Source organism: Kogia breviceps, chromosome 2, assembly GCF_026419965.1.
Source record: "Kogia breviceps isolate mKogBre1 chromosome 2, mKogBre1 haplotype 1, whole genome shotgun sequence".
NCBI lineage: Eukaryota > Metazoa > Chordata > Mammalia > Artiodactyla > Physeteridae > Kogia > Kogia breviceps.
This window is the reverse complement of record NC_081311.1, coordinates 16,633,153-16,651,266: the sequence shown is the minus strand read 5'-3', so window position 1 is coordinate 16,651,266 and position 18,114 is coordinate 16,633,153. Positions and strand designations below refer to the sequence as shown.

The 18,114-nt window shown below is 43.5% G+C and overlaps 1 protein-coding gene and 1 long non-coding RNA gene across 10 annotated transcripts in view; one reads left to right on the top strand and one right to left on the bottom strand.

Annotated features, from left to right (window-relative positions):
* Nucleotides 1-16,397, top strand: part of PLEKHS1 (pleckstrin homology domain containing S1) — a 41,670-nt gene extending 25,273 nt beyond the window's left edge. For 4 of the 7 annotated variants that reach the window (XM_067024654.1, XM_067024649.1, XM_067024650.1 and 1 more), the window contains 9 exons: nucleotides 446-577; nucleotides 1,960-2,035; nucleotides 2,923-3,039; nucleotides 4,827-4,952; nucleotides 7,541-7,656; nucleotides 8,395-8,601; nucleotides 9,276-9,377; nucleotides 10,660-10,795; nucleotides 13,332-16,397. In XM_067024654.1, the coding sequence (XP_066880755.1) occupies nucleotides 486-577; nucleotides 1,960-2,035; nucleotides 2,923-3,039; nucleotides 4,827-4,952; nucleotides 7,541-7,656; nucleotides 8,395-8,601; nucleotides 9,276-9,377; nucleotides 10,660-10,795; nucleotides 13,332-13,511 (1,152 nt within the window). In that variant the 5' untranslated portion in view covers nucleotides 446-485 and the 3' untranslated portion in view covers nucleotides 13,512-16,397. The remainder of the gene's footprint in view (nucleotides 1-445; nucleotides 578-1,959; nucleotides 2,036-2,922; nucleotides 3,040-4,826; nucleotides 4,953-7,540; nucleotides 7,657-8,394; nucleotides 8,602-9,275; nucleotides 9,378-10,659; nucleotides 10,796-13,331) is intronic. The other 3 variants (XM_067024651.1, XM_067024652.1, XM_067024655.1) reach the window with 3 other exon arrangements.
* LOC136793505 (uncharacterized) overlaps nucleotides 1-18,114 on the bottom strand; it is a 35,443-nt gene that overhangs the window by 438 nt on the left and 16,891 nt on the right. The window contains exons 2-4 of one of the 3 annotated variants that reach the window (XR_010838829.1): nucleotides 15,216-15,442; nucleotides 4,005-4,095; nucleotides 1,855-2,001 (exon numbers count right to left, since the gene is read on the bottom strand). This is a non-coding gene — a long non-coding RNA (uncharacterized lncRNA). Of the gene's footprint in view, nucleotides 1-1,854; nucleotides 2,002-4,004; nucleotides 4,096-5,486; nucleotides 5,556-15,215; nucleotides 15,443-18,114 lie in introns of all 3 variants that reach the window. The other 2 variants (XR_010838828.1, XR_010838830.1) reach the window with 2 other exon arrangements.

Genomic DNA, 18,114 nt, shown 5'->3' with positions numbered 1-18,114 from the left:
AGGGCTTCCCTGGTGGCGCAGTGGGTGAGAGTCCGCCTGCCGATGCAGGGGACGCGGGTTCGTGCCCCGGTCCGGGAGGATCCCACGTGCCGCGGAGCGGCTGGGCCCGTGAGCCATGGCCGCTGCGCCTGCGCGTCCGGAGCCTGTGCTCCGCAACGGGAGAGGCCACAACAGGGAGAGGCCTGTGTACCGCAAAAAAAAAAAAAAAAAAAAGACTCCAACTGAAATAGGAATTCTGAATTAAGTTTTAGGCTGAACAAAGTATTTTCAATCGGTGATACACCAGATCTAAACTTATTTTCTAAAACTATTGGACAATTTTCAAAGTATTGATCAAACAGATCTAGAGTTTTATTCAATATGAAACTTAATAAAAAAACATTAGTCCATTTCTTCCTAATTTTGTATTTGCATCTCTTTAATACTTTATATCTATATCTAACAGAAATTCCAGTGTAGAAGTTGGCATCAGTAACCATGAAAAAATGCAATCTGTACAGAAGATGTTTAAATGCCATCCTGAAGAAGTGATTACCATCAGGACCACTAAAAGGGAATACTTCCTTATTGGCTTCAGGTAATTAGTAAGATAACACAGGGTGTCTCCTGTATGCAAAATTAAAAAAACACAAATAAACAAAAACATTTTAAACCAGTAAACAATAAACATGCCTTGAACAGAAACCCATGGCCACAATCTTAAACACCATCTTGGCAGTCTTTATTATGTGTTAAAATACCTTGACAAATCACAGTATTCATTTCCTAGGGCTGCCATAGCAATGTACCACAAACTGGGTGGCTTAGAACAACAGAAATTTGTTGTTTCACTGTCCTGGAGACTAGGAGTCTGAAATAAAGGTGTCACAGGCCATGGTTCCTCTGAAGGTTCTAGAGAAGATCTGTTCCAGGCCTCTCTCCTAACTTCTGGTAGTTCCTTGGCTTGTGACAGCAAACCTCCAGTCTTTACATGGCAGTCTCCCTATGTGCACATCTCTCCGTCCAAATTTCTCCTTTTTATAAAGACACTAGTCATATTGGATTGGGATGCCCTACTCCAGTCTGACCTCATCTTAGCTAATTACGTCTGCAACAACCTGACCTGACTTCCAAATAAGGTCACATTCTGAGGTACTGAGGATTGGGATTTCAACATGTGAATTTGGGGGGGAGGAGGACGCAATTCAACCCATAACTGTCACCATCACCGCAGATACATTTTATGTACAAGAAACCAATACACCAACATCTACCTAAGGTACATATATTAGGGAGTGGCTATGCTCGTCCCTGAAGGAGCCTTCAGTTTTTAAGAGGGGCTCCTGGTGCTAGCGAAGATGGCAGATGGATTCTTTGAGGACGATTATCTGCTTGACAGAGAGGCTAAAGTTGGAGAAGGCAGCTGTACAGAGGAGGTGGCAAATGCTCAAGCCAAAGTATCGATATGAAGAGATTTGATCTGCTGCAGATCAATCCCCAGGCGAAAACCTTTCTTTTCAATTGTCTTGGGAGTCAATAGAAAAGAAGATGTGATTTATATACATTTGTTCAAATACATCCTTCTTAAATACATGCATTCCCTAAAGGGAGGCACACCTAAATAGCTACACCAAATGGCGCTGACAGGTAAAGGGGCCACTTAAGAACACAAAAGAAATCCGTTTCAAAGTCAAAAGCTCCAAACCCTGTGATTATACTGTTAACTTTCCACTTTTCTTCCCATTTCTCTGAGCTTTGCTCACAGAGGTGGCATGAGGGTTAATTCTGGTGTGTTAGCATGGAGGTGGTAAGGATCCAAAGGGGGGGGGCATTTAAGCTGCTCAAGAAAAAGATCCTTACTTCCCTGGTACCTACCCCACTGCCTGTTCCAATCTTAATAAAAGAATCCTCCTCCGGTTCAAAATGAGCGCAGGCGCCATTGTTGCCCCATGCCAGCGGAAAGTTTATTCCTATCAACAGGGAGAAGATTAAAGACTGGGTCTCCTTCTTGTCATCAATCTGCTGGAATATAAAAGCAGCACACCAGAATACAGAGGTAACTCTATTTCACTAATAAAATAACAGGGCACCTGAACAAAGCCCTCTTTCACAAGGAAACAATGTGAGCTATTTTTTTTTTCCTCCTTAGCAACTGGCATTAATACAAGGAATAAATAAATGAGAAAATGTACATCCTTGTTATTTTTATGACTAACAATAGAAAAAAATTCTTCTGTGTTTTGCAAGAGAGCTAAAATATAGACACTTCAAATTTTCATTATTGGAGTAGGAGGCGTGAAAGTTAACTGTGGCATTTTTTAACAGTAGCTGAAACTACAGTATTTTCCATCATTGTTATTCAAGGTACATAACAGCTACCTTTTGAATGACTAAGTCCAGGGTGGTTTCTAAAAAAATGCTTTTTACCTACCTTGTATTTTCAATATAAGGTTTCTTTTATATAAGTGCCAGAAATTTTAAGTTGTTTATTTACTTCATAAGAACCTTTGCTAATTTACCTAAGTCCTTTCTTAGGACAGACCTTTAAAAATGAAACTTTGCCTCTAGGTATCGTTTTGACATGGTTTCTAGGTTGTTCTATGCTTACAACAAAAGCAGAGGCCAAGGAGAAGGGAAAGCAAAGTGTGTCTACAAGTACTCAAGTGATTAGGGTGAAGGGGTGGGGTACAGAGGGACACAGCGTTGAAAAAACAGGTTGAGGGAGACTTAGAGCATCTCTGAAGGCTAGGCTGGGAGCCCTCAAGGGTTTTGGAACAGGAGAGACACAAGATCAGCTCTTGTCTAAACAGGAGAATGCTGGCCAGCAGTATAAATGTTAGTGGTCAAAGACTGGAAGCAGAGAGCCCCATGACCAAGCTGTTGCTTCATTCTAGACAAGAGATCAATCGTGCCCTGATTCCAATATTCCTTTTTGATAAGCAGGAGAAACTCTCATTGGGTGATAGAAGGTCCTCTTCAGACCCCAGCCCTCTCCTTGGTCCTTCCTGCACATCGGAGTCTGTCAGCGTGACCACAACAAGAAAAAGTCTTCCAGACACGGTAATCAGACTCACCTCTCTTAGGACACCCTGTCTGGGAGCCAGCTGATGCTTCACAAGTCAATGTATTTGACATCTTCCTCAAAGCCTAATCCACCAAAGAATGATTCTTAGTCCTATGATCTATCCTATATTTAGTCTGTTTCCCCTACCATCATGAGCCTGACTGCTTGCCCTGCCTACATCTAAATGTATTCATTCATTTTGGATGTTCTTTGATATGCATCCAGGTACATCGGGTATGTTGGATGGAGATCCCCCCAGCTAAACAAAAGCCTGGATGGTAGCCTTTTCCTTCCTTTCACCAACAGGGCAAAGATTACTTCTGTAAAAATAAATTCCCCAAACACCACTTGACCATCTGTACTCCTGAGGCAAAATCAGAGTTCTTCTTATTTCCTATATTTACCCAAATCAGTTTTGCTTCTGTGTGTGTGTGTGTGTGTGTGTGTGAGACTTCATTTCTAATGAAGTCCATTTGAGGAAAAAAAAATATAATACATTTGCCCCTTGAAAATGATTTGTAATTGTGCTTTCAGCTCTCTTGGATTTGCAATCTTCCCAGTTTTGGATATAATTAATGAACAGGCTAAGTGTTTTTTTCTTCTGCCATGGATGCTATTTTGTCCCTTAGAGATGTAACCACTGACTTTGCCTTTTCCCTGGGTACCAGGCACATCTTAATAAGGCATAGCCTCCTGTTTTATCTAGCTGGAAGCTCTCCAACTATTTTAAAAGCTTTATGTAGCATATCAAATGCACCAGGCCAAACACTTCATTTGGTATTTGTAGGAAAGGTGGTAGGAAATGGGGTTGAAATAGATAACTCTTTTCAGTAAATGCCTCTTGCTTTTCACTCCTGTACCCCTTTCCCTAAAGATAATATTATTGGTCATTTTGCCTTTTCATACTATGTATTCCAATCCAGTAATTTTCCAATCAGCTTCAGTTAAGAGTACCACCCACCTTGTTGGGAGTTGTTGTTGCTGTTTGTAAAATAAAATGGGAGCCCTTCCTCATCTCCGACTCAGCATGACCTGGCTTCGTGAACTTGGAGCTAGAAAAATGGACACAACTTAAATACATCTTTTTTTTTTTTAATCACTTTCTTTCAAGGACTTCCTAGAGAACATTCAGGGTTTTTTCAACCCCCCCCCACCTTGTTCTAAGGCATTGTACTTGGAAGAATTGAATTGTACTTATAACAATTTTCCTGCCAGGCAAAGAAGCTACTTTGTACTGTCCTGTATCTATTAGAGAGGAAAGCAGTAGTTGGTTGAACCTAGATCACCTTGAAACCTACAATTCATACTATCACATGATCGATGCTACAAAATTGCATTGCTATGGAAACAGTAGAATTATATAAGCAGACCACAAAGGAGGAACACTGCGCGGAAAGTGAAAAGATGCAGTGCCTTGACCCTGGGCTAATTAGCTTCTCAGATGGCACTGAGTGAAAACTAGAAAAAGATGAGGGTGGAGGATTCAGTGGTGGAGCTTAGTGACTTAGAACACCACCCACTGGAGAGAATTACTTGTTCTGAGTTACAGGACCCAATAATAGAGAAAAGCCTGAAAGATGGGCTTATATTTCTATATCAGTGGTGACCCAGACTCAAGAAGCAAGTTCAGGTTGTGTGGGCTTCTGGATATAACCTTGGAAGATCCTCGGATATTCTCAACCCAGTTAATCTATTATGCCTTTTCCAGAAAACATGTGGTTTAATCCTGTCTCTTGCAAAGACAAAGAAAAAGCATTAATTCTGTCTTCATCTCTTTATTCAGCATTTTTCAATGGAAAAAAGTTCTTCAGGGCTCACAGAAGCTCCTCTACCGAATGACTTGTTAGAGACCGTTCAAGATACAGAAGAAGAGAGTCATTATATTAATCCTCGAAGTATTCTTCCAGAGGTAACCCCTTCTGTTTACTAATCATTTATTCCTCCTACAAATATTTACTGAGCCCCTGAGGCACTGTTTCTGAGGCACTAGGCTGGTTTCAGAATCAGACACAGGCAACGTGCTCACAGTGTTGACACTTTAATAGGAACCAACCATGATACGAGACAGAAAGGGCTCCATGCTGAAGAGAGATGCTTGTAAAATGCTCGGAGGGCATGAGGGGTGGTAGGCGGGGAAGCTGACTTCCAGAGAGAGGCCAGGGAAAGTTCCATGGAATGACATTTGACCTTACATGATAGGCAAAATTTGGACTTGAGGGATTGACCTGGGGAGTCTTTCTGCATTCTGGGAAGAGATAATAATAATATGGGCAGAAACAACAATACCCTTGAGTGATCAATTGTGTGGCATATACCAACCAGTCTATCGATCATTTGGAATTCCCTGCGGAGTGCCTTCTGTGTGCGAATCCTGTACTGTGCTAGACATGGTGGCTGCCAGAAAGGACCTGATATCGTGCCTGCCCTCAGCACTCAGTCTTACCAGTTACCACCTGACGGTGCTCCACCAGAGGCAGGTCAAAGAGCTCTGGAAGCAAACCACAACGTCCTACTGTAGAGCACAGGGAGCCATAGTCAATATCCTGTGATAAACCGAAATGGAAAAGAATGTGTGTGTATATATATATATACCGCTATATATATATTCAGCTATGTATTAGCTGAATATCTATATATTAGCTGTATATTCAGCTATATATTCAGCTATATATTAGCTGAATATCTATATATCATATAGATTCAGCTATATATATATACACACACACACACACACACACACACACACACATATATACATATATATTGGGTTGGCCAAAAAGTTCATTTGGGTTTTTCCATAACAGCTTATGGAAAACCCAAATGAACTTTTTGGCCAACCCAATATATATACATATATATATATATATATATATGAATCACTTTGCTGTACAGTAGAAATTAACACAACATTGTAAATCAACTACATTTCAATAAAATAATACTTTTTAAAAAAAATAAAAGAGCTCTGGAAGCAATAGAAAAAAAGACAGATTTTCTGTCTCCACTGGAGTCAGGGAGGGCTTCAAGACACAAAATGGCATTTGACACACATATGATGACTAGTTCAGTTGAGCTCTAACCCAGCGTGCGTGACATATGTGGGGAAAAAACCCCACAGCAGCCAGAAAAAAGAGCCAGACCATAATGGGTCTTGAATGCCAAGTCGACTTCATGCTGCAGGCAGGACAAAGGGGCAGTGGCGGCTTCTCAGTTAGGAAGGGGCAAAACCGAATTATCTTCTAGTACTGTTAACCCAGCAGCTATATTCAAGGTGGACAGTAGAGAGAAGAGAATGGAAATGGGAAGTAGGAAGACAAAATTGGTGGGGGGAGGGGGGCAGCATGTCCCAAACGGGAGTTTTTCTATAAGACGGTGACGTGTTCATACATAAGAAGCATTCTGAGGTCAAATAAGTTCTGGAAACACCAAATCAAAGTAAGTTACACAAGCTTCCTCCCTGAAGAATTCTCAGAGCCTCTAGTATGCAGTGGTGCATTATAAATAGCCAAGCAGGATACAACACACAGCATTCCCCAAAGCTCATTTGACCACAGGACCCTGCTTTTTTCATGTCAGTGCTCTCTGGGACATGGTGACGGCAACTAGTCTTTCATGACAGTCCAACCAACCAGTCCGGTGGTACTGAGCACTAGCTGTATGCCCAGCATTTGCTAGGTACTTTACGAGATGCAAAGTCTTGTAAGGCAGATAAAACTAAGCTGGAAGACCATTACAAAAATTAAGTACAACACTGTGTCATAGAAGTTCAGAGATGGGAGAGGTTGGCAGTGGCTGAGGTGCTCGGAGAGGGCTATGGGACCCCAAGCCAGGCCTGAATACAGCTTCATTAGACAGAAGAGAAAAGGGGCACTCCAGGAGAAGAAAACAGCATGCAATGGGCACTAAAAGAACACCGTTTGTAGGGGCGTAGTGGGAAGGCTGGCTTGACTAGAAAGAAGTGTTCCAGTGATGGTTAATGGTTAATTTGATAGGTAGGCAATCGAAAGCCCTTAGGGTTTTTGAGAAACCATTGCCCCAGATGACTTAGTTCCAACAGGCTAGTGGAGAATCCCCAGAGGACAGTATTTTCTAGAAACCTTACAGCCCCTTGAAGTAACTTGACTGCCTGCGAGCAGAGCAGCCCGAGGCCAGCTCTGCACTATGTCAGAGGCTTTGACCCAGTCAGCGTCGTGATTCTATAATAGTATCGGTTGGGCAAAAGAGTTCATGTCATTAAATGCCTAGTGATGAAACAGAAAAATGAACAGCAGTTTAGTCCAATAGAACCCTTGTATCAGGAGCGTGGGGAATCCTAGAGAAGAAAGCAAATTTGGAGTCTGCCAGAAGCTTTACTGGTTCATTCCCCCAAAATGAGCACCATTGTTCATCCAGTGGTAGACATGCTGTCTCAGGGAGCAGAGCCATCAGGTAGTGGGTGACAAGGTACCTGGCTTATTGGTAGAGTCACATCCTTACGTCTCTGCCTCTTGTCTATAGTTGCCTGATATTATTGCTGTCAGTAATTCTGGTGAACCCATTGAACCCATTGGACCTGGTAGTCCAGACCAGGTCTCCAACGCAGTTGAGCATCATTACACGTCAATGAAATCCTGGTAAGTAAAACTGCCACACTTTAAATTGTGATCTTAGCTAATGTACTGTTCTAGAACAATTGCTGCCAGATCATTTAAATGGTTGATATAATAATACCAAAGCATTACCATAGATCAAGTTCAACACATTATTCAGTCATCTCAAAACAAGTAAACGTGGGCTTCCCTGGTGGCGCAGTGGTTGAGAGTCCGCCTGCCAATGCAGGGGACGCGGGTTCGTGCCCCGGTCTGGGAAGATCCCACATGCCGTGGAGCAGGTGGGCCCGTGAGCCATGGCCGCTGGGCCTGCGCGTCCGGAGCCTGTGCTCCGCAACGGGGGAGGCCACAACAGTGAGAGGCCCGTGTACTGCAAAAAAAAAAAAACCCAACAACAACAAAAAACCAAGTAAACGTGAGAATAGTTTCTCTACCCATAGAAAACCATTAGTGACATCCTCGGGACATTTTCTGTCTCCTGGGGCAGTTCTTTTCTATTTTGCATTTACGTCTCTCACACGCTCACTTTGTCTCTCCAAACCCTCCCAATGTAAAGGGCTATTTTGGTTCCATGTCCATTTTTAGAAGGAAAGTTTATTGGATTTGGTTCTAACTGTAGCTGGGATACTGATGGTTGGACAGACTTCAAAACCTTGTGAGTTTTCACATGGCTGTTAGCTACTTAAATCTGATTCACACACCACGGAAAGCTGTAAATAGATAATGCTGAAAAAGGGTTTGTGTTAACTTCTTGTACTCTAGTGTTTTCAAAGTGACGTCCCATAAGTCTGCTGATGGCAAAGAGGAATCCCAGACCCTGGCAGATATCCTGAATGGGGAGCTTCACCCACAAGAACAAGGCTCAGGAACAGGCTTTTGTCTTTCACCTGCCAATACGGAAGCACAGATCACGAATGACAAAAAGGGGTCGGCCTCACTAAGTGTTGTGCAGTTGTCTATACTAATCAAGTAAAGTTCTCATTTCTAAAATTTTACGGGCCCGTAGAGCAAGGCAGGCTTCCATTTGTACTCAGAATTCACATTTTAATCTCCAGCTCAGCCAAGAATCGGTCCAGCTTGCCCTTCTCACTGATGTGGTAACCAAAACCAGTGAGTACCAGAGCTGGAAGCGCAGCGAGAGTCCCCTGGGCTGTGAGTGGCATTTTCAAATACTTTAAAAAGTGCTGTTCTTTCAGGTTCTGGAACCTTGGATCACCCTGACCTGGGTTGTACATCACCCAGATTTTACTATTAAAATTACAGGAATGCAAGTCACATGAGGCTTGGTTGTAGACTAGACTGGAGAACTTTCAGGTTTTAAATGATACCAAGAACGTTTGATGAGATCGTTCTCAACTTTAACTCTTTTCAATGCCTCCTTCTGTGGAGAAGTGTGCAGACTGACATGATATATAATGAACTTTGTCCATTTTTTACTCCTTTTCCATTGTCTACCATAGCTACCACATTCCAAGGGGATGGAGGAGGGCATTAACGAGTAACTTAAGTTCTTATTCTTCTCCAAGTGGTTTGGACAATCTTTAATGGCATAATACCATCTCAGATGTTGGAAGCCAAAGTCCAATCAGAAGGTACAGCTCAGAGCCAGAGAGAGTTGCCTGACTTTTACAAATGTCTTGTAGCAACACCCCCAATGAAATCCAAGTGGAGAAACTGAACGTGTTCCTTTTTGCTCCTGACATCATAAACTATCTTGCTCTCAGAGAAGCTGCAGGACGGATATGGTAGGTAGGAGATTTGAGGGTTACTGATTATAAATGGGGTTGGATGATATGAAGACAGTGATTATATCTTGAAGCACTGTATGTGGCAAAACTGCCTGGAGAACTCGGACTCTCGTGCTGCTCTTGTCACAAAAGGTCTTTGATTGAGGCGGAAATAAGGATACTGTTGTATAGGAGGGACAGCTGGGAGATGGGTGGGTATAGGAGGACCCAAAAGTCCAGGAGGCACTAAATTTCTGATTTTTTGAAAGTGAGGAAAAGTGGGCAGGAATACATATGGTCCAAGGAAATCATTGCCAAACAACGAGCAGTGAGTATTTGATGAATGAAGTCAGTGAGGTCAACAAGAATCTAAGGTCTGAAAGAAAATGGCATGCCAGGGTCGAAGACTTCTAGACACCAGGTAAAAACCTGGTCAGGGACTCAGACACAGAAGATTGTGTGGCAGAGAATTTTTTTAGAATGATCACTGTTTATTTGATTCTACATTCTTTTAAAGACCTTGTAATTCATTTTGATGGAAGATTACATTTTTAGAATAGAATAAAGCTTGTTAATGTAAACGTCACACATCAATTATAAGTTCTAGAAGAGGGCAGGAACCACAACATGCCATTTTTCCAAACTTCCCACAATCTAAGCCTCAAAACATATTTGATGGAAAACTATGGACTCCTCTCCGCCTGAGCTTGCTCATCTAATAATTCATCTCTTTTTGCATGACATATTCACTGTGTGCTCACTTTAAATACTGGGTTTTTCCGTACCATCTTAACGGAAAAACCGGAATGAACTTTTTGGCCAACCCAGTACTTAACATCTTCTGTTTATGGGGTCATAAAAAAACATTATTTTTAAGGTGGCTCCATACTTCTGGGATCTCAAAGCCGGTTGAAAAGACAGCTACATAAACAAGTAAATACAAAATGCATTTGATCTGAATATACAATAAGCGAGGGGCTCAGACAATGCAGTAGAAGTCCAGAGGCAGGAGAGGTTAATTAAGGTAAAGGAAGGGTAACGTAGGAGGGCTTTGTAGAGGCAGTGTCATTGGAGCTGGAGTTTGGAGGAAGGCTCAGGCTCCAAGAGTAATGATAGAGGAAAGAATATTCCAAACAGAAAAAGGAGGTCGACTGCTTCAGATGCAGCGCAGTATCGCTAAAGAAACTATAATAGTAGTGGTAGAATAGAGTGAGGAACCCCATCTGTATCTCCATCTGTGCCCCGCACTCCCAGCAAGCCCCGTCTCACTCTTGTGTTGGATGCTGTACCCCCATTGCAGTGTGGCTCAGTGGAATGGCCCCCCGCACCTGGGATGCTTATTTTTTCACGGAGATCACCTTTTGGCCGTGAATGACCTGAAGCCCCAGAGCCTGGAGGAGGTTTCCTTGTTTCTCAGCCGGTCCATCCAGAAGGAGGTGAGTCCTGCTGATTGGCCCTGGTCAGGGCAAGAAGGAACAAGATCAGGGTCTTGGATGGTATACTGTACTCTGAAGACAAATGAGACTCCTCAATCCTCAGCCACCATATGTAAATAAGAGAATAAGAAGTGTAAATAACACTTCATAAAATACTTCTGAATAACAAGAATGTTATTTTAGGACCCTTTTAAAATTCTTTTGTATCGAGTAGTATTTGGAGGCAGCACTGGGCTAGGAGACGGAACAGCTGGGTTCAAGACCTCAGACGCAGCATGACATGGCGAAGAAGAGCTTGCAGTGGAATCAGGCAGGCTCAGTGTTTACATCCAACCTCCTGTGACCAAATGGTGCCTCAATTTTCTCCTCTGTAAAATTAGGGATAATGATATTCCTAGTTATTGGAGAATTAAATGAGATAATATATAACATGCTTTCAACGGTGACGGGCACATATCAGGTGCTCAGCATGGTTGCTATTACTTCTTCTGCTGTCGGCTGGGGGATGCTGGACAGGTTTCGGTTTTTAAGCCTCCGTTTCCTCATCTTAGAAATCGACATACCTTCCTCGCAGATTTATTGTAAGAATTATACTGAACACGTGAGTATGTACTGAGCACACATGTCGTTAATAAAAGGCTCTCCATGTTCCTGCCTGTTAGTACCGTCTCCACCTTGTTAACTCCTTTCCTGGTCTAGTTTTATTTCTGACAAGCCACTTGACCTTGGGAAATTCACTTCCTTCTCTGACAAGTCAGTTTCAGTTTCTTCTCTCTAAAGTGAGAGAGGGTTGGTTTTCAAACTGTACTTCTTGGACCCCTAAGACCAGGACAGGAGGAGAGGGGAGGAAGAGGATGGTGTTCTGGGCTTCGGCTAGTGAGAGCAGTGTATGTTTATTATTATTTCTTCATGTCGGGATTTCCTGTTACCTCACCTTGAGGAAACAGTAACTTGGCTTAGAATTTCTAAAAACCACAGTACTGGAAGATCTCTCAAATTTCTTCCAGCTCTGAGCGTTTATGATGAAATACGTCTTATCTCTTCTGCATCACACCATAACTTTGTTGGTTAGACAAATAGTACTACCCCTACTATCTAAATGGGAAAACTTAGTAAGAACGAGGGAGTTGTCTAAGATACATAAATAGTTAGTGTTGGAGCAAAAGTACTCATTCATTCCTTCACTCACTCACCATTTATTGAACGTCAATCGTATGCTGGATTCTCTGCTAGCTCCTAGAGCCACAAAAATGGCCTCAGCCTGAGCTCGAGGAGCTTACAGATTAGTGGAGAAAACAGGTATATTATGTGCTAGTTACAGGTGCAGTATGTGCCTTGAGATATGAACAGAGGACCATGGGATCACAGAGGAAGAATGAAGTTAATCTATTTGAGGGAGGCCAGAAAGGTGTCTCAGAGAAGGGGATGCTTGACTTGGGTTTTGAAGACAAGGGTAGGAGTTTGTGTGGTGGCAAAGGGGAGCTTTTAGGAGTCCAGCCCAACACTCTAGTCACTGTAATATATTTCCTCTGCCAAAGACCCATGCTGCAACCAAGTGTTCAATATAATCTTCTGAAAGTTACCAAACAATACGCTTATCCAGAGACCTAGGCATCAGCTCTGAAGCCAAGAAAAGGGTTTATTGCCTGGGAGCAGATCCAGGAGGAACTCCACCTGGGTGTTGCTGACTGCAGTTTATCAAGACTGCCTTCTAGATTGTGGAGTCACTTGCATAAGAGGGACTGACAGCATTTCTTTTGGGGTCATTCTGCCTGCCCCCTTTCTCCTGGATGCTATCGAGAAATACACGTGTTCACCAATATGATTATTTGAAGATCGAAAAACTCCCCAACTTGCCCACCCCTACCATTCCTGATCTATTTTTTTATGTTAAAAACAAATATCCGGTCCTTTTAAAAATTCAAATAGCTGGTCCCTGAAAGGCAAAAGGATATTGGAAGATGGGAAGATACGGAACCAAAGGAGGAGCAGTCAGAGACCCCTAATGTTTCACAGCAGCTGAACCAAGCAGATGTACTTTCCATCCTTGAGAATGAAGTTGACCGAAATGGGAATTTGGGGTGAGCGTGGGTGGGGACAGGGAGGGGAGAGAATGTGAGATTTTAAAAGGAGGGGGAGGAGATGTGCATGTGAAAGGGGAGGAGATGCTAGATTGCAGGAGAAACGCACAGAACTTCAGTTTCCTCCCAGTTTTGTCAGAGGCTGGTCCTGTCTGGTGGTCTTATTTGGATTCTCTTGTTTCAAGAGGCTTTTTATTTCTTGGTACGAATGGGCCCATCTGGACAGGACCGATGTACTCTGGAACCTGCCCTAAAGGCTGAGGCCAGTGGAGGCCGGAGGATAAAAATCCATCTTCCACATGAATATATCAGTATAAGTCATCCTGGTTTCTTACGGCCCAGATTGTCCTCAAAACCAGCTTCAAAGGGTGTGAATGAGGACTGACTGACACTGAGAACCAAGGGTCCTAAAGACAGTCCTTAGTCATTTAATGTTCTTCTTTCTTGTGTTTTAGAAAGTGAAACTCACCATCGCTCGGATCCCGAATTCAGAGAAATTCCACGCAATAGCCTGTACATGCCACTTGCAAGACCAAGGTATTAGACCTTCGAAACTGGATACGTCTGTACTGGAGGGGACACTGAAGAGGAGTCTAGCCATTAAAAAGGGTCAGCAGAAAGGATCTGGAGAGTAACGTACTGGAGCCCACTGCCGACAAGCGGAGGATGGGCCCCGGGCTCTGTGCTGGGCTCTGCCCCTCACCGCTGTGTGATATCAGGCAGTCAGCACACCTCTCTGAATTTCTCCATCTGCATCTTAACAATGGGAATTAACCAAGCCATCTCTGGCTATTGCGTCGGGGATGCTGAGAGGCCCACGTGGGCTGGTGACTGTGGAACACAGTGAAAATGTAAGGCCTTATTGTCTCAGACTTTGTCCCAAACGCCACAGACTAAGACTGGGTAAGTTTCTCCTCTAAAATGTGCTGTGTGTTCTGTGAGGTCATGGTCCACACAGTCTCTTCTTTGTTAGGGACTGGACAGTTGGAAACACTCATTTCGGGAAGCCAAGATTCCCGAGGGAGAAGTGATACCGTATCAGCCTTCCCAGACGCCTCCTGCTATTCGTCACATCCAGAATGCTAAGACACAGTGACTTCTTGGATTCAACGATCATCTCGTTTCCTTAAAGACCAAGGAACAATTTTAGAAGTCGAAGCAGTTTTGAGGTTATATCCAGCAAAGTTTGCTTGCTCTACAGGTAATAAGAGAACGGCTTAGCACTTCTAAGTTTGAAAGTTCTTAACTAATTGATGCATTAACTCATTGATCCTCAAAGGCCAAAAGGATCAAGTCTTTTTTCCTAAATAAGAAGACAGAGAGAGGCTGGTGTATCTTCTGAGAAGCTGCAGGACACGGAATATGCACGAGGGTGATTTTTAAGAGGAAAAGGCCCTTCGTTTTCAACAGTTCTGGAAGAGGCCATGACAACCACCTCCATTCCCCCTCCAGAAAGGAACCCTGTGCGTGAGCAGAGAAGCCTGGTTTCCACTCTGCTCTCTGCCACTGGGGGGTGTCGTAACCAGGTCTGGGAAGAAGCAACCTGTCCGGACTCTGTGCGCCCGCACGCCACTGGGCTTTGGGTAAAGGGCAGAAGAATTAGGATGGAGAGGAACGTGGCGTGGGACTGCAGGCTCCTCCTCATCCGGTTTCATTCCTCTGCACCTCCCCCTTCCCAGAGCAGTAAGCCAGCCACTTTTCCCACAAGTTATTTAAGCTAGGTCCAGCCCAATGACGGCTCTTCTTCCTCCTAACAATGGTAGTGGTGGCCCCGAGGAAAGCTGGTGACTGAACTGGCCCAGAAATCTGCTAACCGGGGCATTCGTCCCAGACCCAGCTTTTGGTTACTCGGCCAAGAGAACTGTAGGACAGCCTACCCAACTGTAGGCCAAGAGAACTGTAGGACAGCCTGCTGAGAGATGGGGGCAAGTCTCGAGGCCAAGGCGAAAAGGACATGTGCCTCATAGACATGTAATTCATCAGAGCAGAGAGGGTAGGCTAGACCCTCCTCCTCCCACTGTGCACCGCCCACCACATCCACACCCATCCTCAGTGCATAGAGTCATCTGCAACCTTCCCCTTCCAGAGCTGCCCTTGTTGTTCATTCAGCCCGATTCCAGATGGACGAACATGAGTGAAGGTGGAGCCAGGGGCTGCAGAGTGATGAACCCCTCTGTCCCTGCAGGAGATAGCCCTGTTCTGGGCATATTTCTGGAGGAAAGGAGGTAACGAGAATGGATTATAAGCTAGTCTTGGCCATCGTATAACCTAGGCCTGAATCTGGTGCACTTCAGGCTTGCTGGGGAAGAAAGCAGAGCTGGCAATGTGAAGAGAATTACCTGGGCTCCCCAGCTCCGCGTGGCACCTCCAGCTTCCAGGCTGACATCTTTTCTGCCCTTTTGCTCAACTTTCCAGTAGGGCATTTGGAGCTGCCACCTCTCAGCCACTCCCTCTTCTTAACGGTTGCCTCATGCCTCTAGGACAGGCCTCAGAGGGTGTCTGTATCTTTCCACTTTGTTCTTTCTGCTGAGGACACCAACTCTTCAGAGTGAAATCTAAATAGCAGCTGGTAAGAGATGCAATGAACATGCAGGGCCAAATACATCTATCCTGACTCAAAGCTGCTGACATATTAGCATGGATTCCAGAAAGGCGCCTACATAGATGTGTGTGCGTTTGTGTGCGTGCTGATGGGTTGGTGGGGGCGGAGAAGACAGGTGGGAGCAACAATAATTCTTTAATCAGCTGAGAAGCTGAAGCACTCAATCTCCCCACCCCTACCCCTTTCTCTTCAGGGCTTGTGCCAAGTACTTTCCCTTAGGATGAGAAGGAGGAGTGAAACTATCATAAACAGGCCCAAAGGGAGAGGGCGTTCAAATTCAGAAGCTGGATTAACTTAGATTTCTATCCTGAAGTTGAATACACAGACATGCAGGAAATGTGTTTTATCGAAAAATCTCTTTAAAACATCTGAGTTGATGAAGTCTTTGTCTAATGATCAAGAATCTGGAAGGCCCTCCGGAGCCATTCTCAATATCAACTCTGGCTAGACGGTTCTGGAAATCTAAGGGTTTAAGTGAAATTTGCACTCACAGGACTGGACTCTGGAGCTGGGCTGCCCAATTCAGTAGCCACATGTGACTTAAATTTTTAAACGAATCAAAATGAAATAAAATTTAAAATCTGGTTTTTCAGTTGTACTAGCCACACTGGAATTGTTCACTAGCCCTATGATGGTAAGTGGCTACAGTATTGGACAGCACAGATGTAGAATATTTTCATCATTGCAGAAAGTTCTCGTGTACAGCCCTGCTCTAGAATGTTAAACCCCTCAGAGGGGAACAATTCACATCTGCCTTGATCACTACCATATTCCTAGCACGTAAATACATTGCACTGCTCATGACAAGGGCTAATAAGTACATGTTAAAAGAAGGAATCACTAAATGTGGGGTTAAATACCAATTCACAAGCATTATTCTATTTTGTTAATGGTTTCAAATAAAATATTCATATCAATGATTTTTATAACGTTTTTTTCTTTTGGTATGGGGTCAGATCGAATTAATTTAAAAGCCAAGCTGTGGGCCTTTTTAATATAAGCTGTTTTCTCAACAATTAACAGGTTTTTATGGACTAGTCAGTATCGACTTGGGAGCTCTCCTGGGGACACAAAAGAGATACAAGATCTAGAACTCTTTAACAAGAGCTTATGACATAGTAAAAAAAGAGGAAAATGACCAAACCGTGATCTCTTGTTTACCTGATGTCGTTTGAGAAGTCACTCTCCTATAGTTTAAATTTTAAATTATGTTCATCGTAATCTTTCTGAAATTTGTTAACACTCTCTGGCCTTCTTAAACTCTTCTTACTCAGGGTCATGGTGATGGGCATTATTTTACCATACTCTAAGTATTTTCTAAGAAGTACTGGGACATGGAAGACATTTACACACACACACACACACACACACACACACACACACACACACACATCTGGTCTAATGTGTCATTTAAGGCCAGTGTCTCCTTACCGATTTTCTGTCTGGGTGACCCGTCCATTGTTACAGGTGGGGGTTTATTTTTTTAGTTTTTAAATTTAATTTTTAAAATTGAAGTATAGTTGATTTACAATGCTGTGCCAATCTCTTATTTTTTCTTACACCAACTGACCCTGGACTGCTTTTTTTTTATGCCATGGGCTGGGGAGGCAGATGGTGCCTCGTGTACCCACTGTACATACGTTAAGGGTTAGTACTCTGTGAGTGTGTGTATAAGAGGTTTTATGAGGAGAGCTCATTCGTTTCTAGTACAGGGGTTCTGTGACATTAATTTGGGGGGCTCAGTTATCTTGATGGTGGTAGTGGAGGTATTGCTATTTGCCTGCCTCTTGGTTCTCAAATGTGTCCTGGAAAAATGAATGGGGGACAAAGTAAAATTACTCTATAAGAAAAACTAGAAGCCAATTCATTACCAAACTGTATGGTGACAGAAGAAAGAGATGGTGATGAAATGGAATACAATCATGACCAACATTCAGTGAGCTGAGCATACACATGCTAGTGAATCCTACAACAGCCTTGTAAAACCAGGACTGCCACTACCCACCATTTTCTATGGGAAGCCAAAGCACAGTGAGGCTCAATAACTTGCCCAAGGCTATGGCTGATACATGACAGAGCCAGAATTTAAACCAGACTGGTTGGCTTTGGAGGCCACAAGTCTAACTCTACATCACACTGAAAGCTTCTTGGAGGAGGAAGGAACTTGAGCTCTGCAAGAGGATAATCCACAGGCGACAGTGACACAGGCAGGAGCCAGCATGGAGCATGCTGGCCACGTGCAGACAAGGAACGTGTGGAACGACTCAGATATTTTGTACATCTCTGATTTCAATAATATCCACTCCTTGACTGGGCCTCTTGCCCGGGAGAACCATAAAAGTCGACACCTTCTGTTCCAGGAACCAGGGGAACTCTATGGAGGCTCCTATTATGACTGGTTAGTATGTTTCATACCTCTCCTTTTAGATGGCCATCTGGCTCCATATAACATTCAAGTTCACAAGCAATGCACGGCTCCAATGACAAAGGCATTAGGCTAGAACTCTGGACAGGAGACGAGTAATAAAGCATCTTTGACTTTGCAAACCTTTTCATCAAGTAGGAGTAACGGGAACACATGCATAGATAACTACAGGGCAAATCTGATAGCAATAAATCCTTTGTTAAAGTACAAA